Raw genomic sequence first — 5,102 nt, forward strand, 5'->3', positions numbered from 1 at the left:
AGATGGCCTCATCCAGCAGATAGCTATGCTGTCAAGCCAATGAGAAACTTAGAAATTGGGGTTCTGGATTGGAATGACATTGATGTAAATACATTATTTGTAATGAAATAAAATTCTCTGAATAACTGACCATCAGCCCAGAGAACAACTTCATACAAACAGACAGGGAACAAAAAGAAATAAAAACAAGCAAACCTGTTCTCTAAGAAATACTACAATCCACATTTATTTTTATTCATTGATGTTATTACCAAAAACTACTCTGACTAACTGACAAACTAATAGTCCCTCAGTACTTCTTGGCTGTCTGCTCCAGGTTTTGATTTTTTCTGTTTTCCTCTCTCCTCTCTTGTCTCTTTTACTCTTTTGTTTGTGTTTATATTCATGGATAGGACTTATCCAAGTAATGAGTAAAGTAAGGGATTACTATTGCAAAAACAGTAATTAGATTACCGTTACTTTCCCGTAGGAACGCTGTGACGTAATGGGAAATTCACAGAGAAACTCGCGGATTCTTCCACTACCGCTGCGGCACACCTTCACCAGTGTAAACTTCCGCCTATCCTACTCCTGCTTTACAGGTGAAAATAGAGCAAAAGGACCGCTAGTCTTTGACTTTATTTATTTTCTGCTGTGTTTTACTTGCATCTATTTGAAAGACTGAGTGTAAACACAAAAAAAAAATATTTTATGTGCTGGAATGTGCAGAAAATAGGTTTAAATATTAAACAAATTTCTTCCAGTCAGAGAATGTTGCATATAATTAAATTTTTTTCTTGATGCATAAAGTTAAAAGACTAAAACTAATAAAACACATTTTAAAAAGAGACTTTTCCATTTGATTACATTTTGTATGATGGATTATGCAGAAAAAGTAGAATTGGGCTGAAAGATCTATCACTTTATTACCTATTCAGGCTGTAAATCGTGTTTTTAAAAAGTAACTAAGTAACTAAGTAAATAATTACTTTTGAAAATAAGTAATCAGTAAAGTAACTGGATTACTTTTTTAGGGAAGTAATCAGTAATTAGTTACTGATTACTTTTTTCAAATAACTTGACCAACATTGATCACGGGTTCCTGCCTCTGGGTGAACACACCTTTTTCACAGAAAAACTGTGTTGGTAAAGAATAACAGTGTTATTCAGCAAAATGATCCCTCTTTGAACAAGACTGCTGTGTTTACTGTATTAACTACACAGCTGTTTTGAGATATTGTCACCAGAAACATCAGTGGTAATAAAAAAGGAATAGAAAAAATTCCTCTGTCATAAGAAGTAGATCACCTGTAATTAATAAAAGCTAGAAAAACATGCTTTTATTAATTACAGGTGATCTACTTCTAGAAAAACATGCGGGCAGCACGGTGGCACGGTGGTTAGCACTGTTGCCGCACAGCAAGAAGGTCCTGAGTTCAATTCCACCATCAGGCCGGGGTCTTTCTGTGTGGAGTTTGCATGTTCTCCCCGTGTTTGCGTGGGTTCCCTCCGGGTACTCCGGAACCACCGTCCAAAGACATGCAGCTTGTGGGGATAGGTTAATTGGATAATTCAAATTGCCACTAGGTGTGAATGTGCGAATGAATGTGAGTGTGAATGGTTGTCTGTCCCTGTGTGTTGGCCCTGCGACAGACTGGCGACCTGTCCAGGGTGTACCCTGCCTCTCGCCCTATGACAGCTGGGATAGGCTCCAGCTCCCCCCGCGACCCTGAAAAGGATAAGTGGTAGCGAATGGATGGATGGATAGAAAAACATGCATTTGGCAGTGTGAATATATTCCTTATGGCAGGACAGTGTGTGACTCAGGGTTAGAGTGAGGATAAAGTCACTTGATTTTCTGTTGAAAGTAGAAAAAAGTAGAGTAGAGGCAGACCTGAAAACTTGTTCTGTTTTGCTTTCTCATTGAAGCAGAGGCAGCTTTTATGAAATATTTTAATGAATTTACAGTGAGTGTACCGCTCTCTCTCTCTGCTGATAGAGTTAATTCCAGCAGTCTCTGTCTCACGCTTTCTCTCATCAGTATGACAGTAATCATTCAAATACGACCATTATCACAAATCGGTCCACACGGCCATGACAAAACCTCAGAGATGCATAGGAATGGTGTTCAAAAACTATTTCATCTTATGTAAATAAAACAAAAAGAAAAGAAACCTTACACCAACCATGGTGTGTAGTCTGTACAGTCAGTGGTTTAGGGGAGTGCGTGCGTAAGAATGGTGTATGCATTATGTTGCTAAAGGCAACCAAAGTCCAACAGGGTGTCTCATGGGACAGTGCCCACCAGCAACTGAGCTCTGAAGGCTTTTAAAAAACACTGGCCCAGGTAATGTCAGTTTCATTTATTGTAAATGGGAACTCCACCCCTCTAATGACTGCAGACAAAACACACAAACAGGACAAAAGGAAGGCAGGGTGGAGTGGGCCATCACACCATATTTTTTAAATTACCCTTTGGATTCCAGTCTTTATGGGACTAATAAAGGTTTACTTTATCTTATGTGATAGGACTGTCTATGTTGGTCTCCCAAATCCACAAAAGAATAGTTAGAGATGGGGTATTTTCTTTTACAAATGCATGTGTAATTAATAGAAGCCGTAGTGTCAAAAAAAAAAAAAAGGGAATCCTGGTGCCTCCCAGCGGATAATGGCAGCAGATACACCACCTGTTAAAACTGAGGTTAAGTGCACGAAAACCTTTAGAATGTCATAATAATTTCCCTGGTGTTTCTAACCACAGCAGTGTTTAGAAAATTCTACACTACAGAAGCTCGACACGGCATCAAAATGTCAGTATCGAGTGTCCCATCCCTACCATTTGTTTTTCAATCTTGTGTTGCATAAGGTCAGACAGAAAATTTATTTTGTACTTTGGTCAGCAATCCAAAGAGTAACTTCTTAGCACTCATCAAGAGAATAACATTTATTGTACGAGTTTTTGTAGAAAACAGTAGCATTACATGAACATGTATGAGATTTATAATAGCTCAGGTTGGTTTTAATTCAACACGAGTAACTTAATATTTGAAATACATAAAAAATGAAAAAAAAAACACTTTTTTTTTAAAGAGAACACATAAAATTGACCTGTGCAGAGTCTATTTTTCAATAATAACAAAAACACAACAAATTAGACTGTTAGGTATAGATATTTATTTAATTTGACTTTCATTTACTAGACAAAAAGAACACTGAACAACTTTTTAAAGCCACATTGGGATGAACATTCTATGAAAAAATTATATGATACATACATCATATCTATATAGATAGATAGATAGATAGATAGATAGATAGATAGATAGATAGATAGATAGATAGATAGATAGATAGATAGATAGATAGATAGATAGATAGATAGATAGATAGATAGATAGATAGATAGATAGATAGATAGATAGATAGATAATATACACAATAGATTTGAGTTCGGACATATAGACTACATTTAGAATGGATACAAGAAGTACTTTTATCTAATAATTAGTGTTAGGTCCAAAACTTGTATTATTAAACTTTTATTATTAAACCCTACTGACATCCAAGGACACACTGAAAGATGTGTTTTTATTTTATATTTGTTCTGATAAATTAAAGCAAATTAATGCTACACAATTATCTACACAAAGTGTGCATCAGAGATTTTTAATATATTTCATATGTTCACATATGGGTACACAGGCTGTCTTGTTTCCATTATGCTGATTGTGTTTAGACAGTTTATCACATTGATTTAATCTCTTGCAAGAATGGAATGAAAACGTAAAATGCTCTGGTGCAGTGGAGCAAGGAACCTGTACTGAGCGACTCGCATTCCCATTTTCCGTGCAGCTTCCACCTCTTTAAACATCTCATCTGTGTAGTACGTGCACCTGTTCTCAGCCACCATGCGATCAATCTTTCCAATTAGCTCCACCACTTGCTTTCTGTCACTGCTTAGGTTATCAAAGACATGGAACCTTTTTCCACATCTTAGGATAATGTCTTTGAGACCTTGGTGGCCTTTATTTACATACTCTTCTATTGTCATGTCTCCAAGATCACCACCACGGGTGAACAACACAATCATGTAATGATTAGCCTGTGGCCCAAACAGCTCCTGCAGGGCTTCCACAGAGTTTTTTTCTTCTTTGGTGAATCGACCGACTTGAAGGACCAGCAGGAACACGTGAGGACCTGGACAGGAGATTTCAACACATCTCACAATTTCTTTTTTGATGATTTCTGCGGATTTTCCCGTGTCCAGAATGCCAGGTGTGTCTACCACACTAACTACCCTGTTACTAAACGTCTTCACGTGTTGTTCACAAGATTCAGTCACTGACTCTGAACTGGGAGAAGAAAAGAAATATTTTTCTCCCAAGATGGTGTTTCCAACAGCACTTTTTCCCACGCCAGTTTTTCCAATCAGCACAATCCTCAAGTCAGCCTCTGCAACACAGATTGCACCAAAACAATATACCATGCCAGAAATCAATAGCTCAACATCTCAGAATCTCAGTTTGGGATATTAACTATACACAGGTAGAGCTTACCTTGTGGAAATAAAGCCATATTTTATTGAAGTATTGCCCCGGCAGAGGTGAGAGCGATGAATGTCAATGTTTCTGTTGAACTCAATACTTATAGCTCCATAGCTGACACGCCTCCAGTACTTGCATAACAGGTTTATGAAATATTGACAGAGCAGCACAGCATAAGTGAGGAAACAGTAAGGAGAAGAAAGATTTGTAGTTGTTTAAAGTATGAGAACAACTGTTTTTCACAGAAAACTATATTTCAATTGCCCTTGGTAACTTTTTTGTATAAAACTATATAAACACTTTATAGGTGTTTGTGTAAGTTTATAAAAATTGTGTTTCACACTTTGAATAATAAACCCCTTGCATTACTACCAAGACAAAGACTACATTAGTACTACTTAGTAAGTTGTAGTTCTGAACCATAAATAAATATAAATACCATCAAAGGCCACCTGTGCTGGAGGTGCGCAGGACAAGCCCAGAACACCTCACCCAGGAGGCACCAAGAAGATATTCTGTTCGGATGTCAGTGCAGCAGGATGGATACATTTATTTATATATCTTAAACACTGTAGTTCA

General features: G+C 37.2%; 1 protein-coding gene across 1 annotated transcript; it reads right to left on the bottom strand.

The window, feature by feature from the left end:
• Positions 1 to 3,382: 3,382 nt before the first annotated feature.
• On the bottom strand, positions 3,383 to 4,585 carry LOC146567697 (GTPase IMAP family member 7-like). The gene is made up of 2 exons (XM_085285990.1): positions 4,536 to 4,585; positions 3,383 to 4,431 (listed from the first exon to the last, which is right to left on the bottom strand). The coding sequence occupies exons 1-2, from the start codon at positions 4,552 to 4,554 to the stop codon at positions 3,734 to 3,736; spliced, it is 717 nt and encodes a 238-aa protein (XP_085142116.1). The 5' UTR covers positions 4,555 to 4,585; the 3' UTR covers positions 3,383 to 3,733.
• Positions 4,586 to 5,102: the final 517 nt, after the last annotated feature.

Source organism: Mchenga conophoros, linkage group LG9 (assembly GCF_057382185.1).
Source record: "Mchenga conophoros isolate Kocher_MC1m ecotype Shallow Benthic linkage group LG9, M_conophoros_male_GT1.1, whole genome shotgun sequence".
NCBI classification, from domain to species: Eukaryota; Metazoa; Chordata; class Actinopteri; order Cichliformes; family Cichlidae; genus Mchenga; species Mchenga conophoros.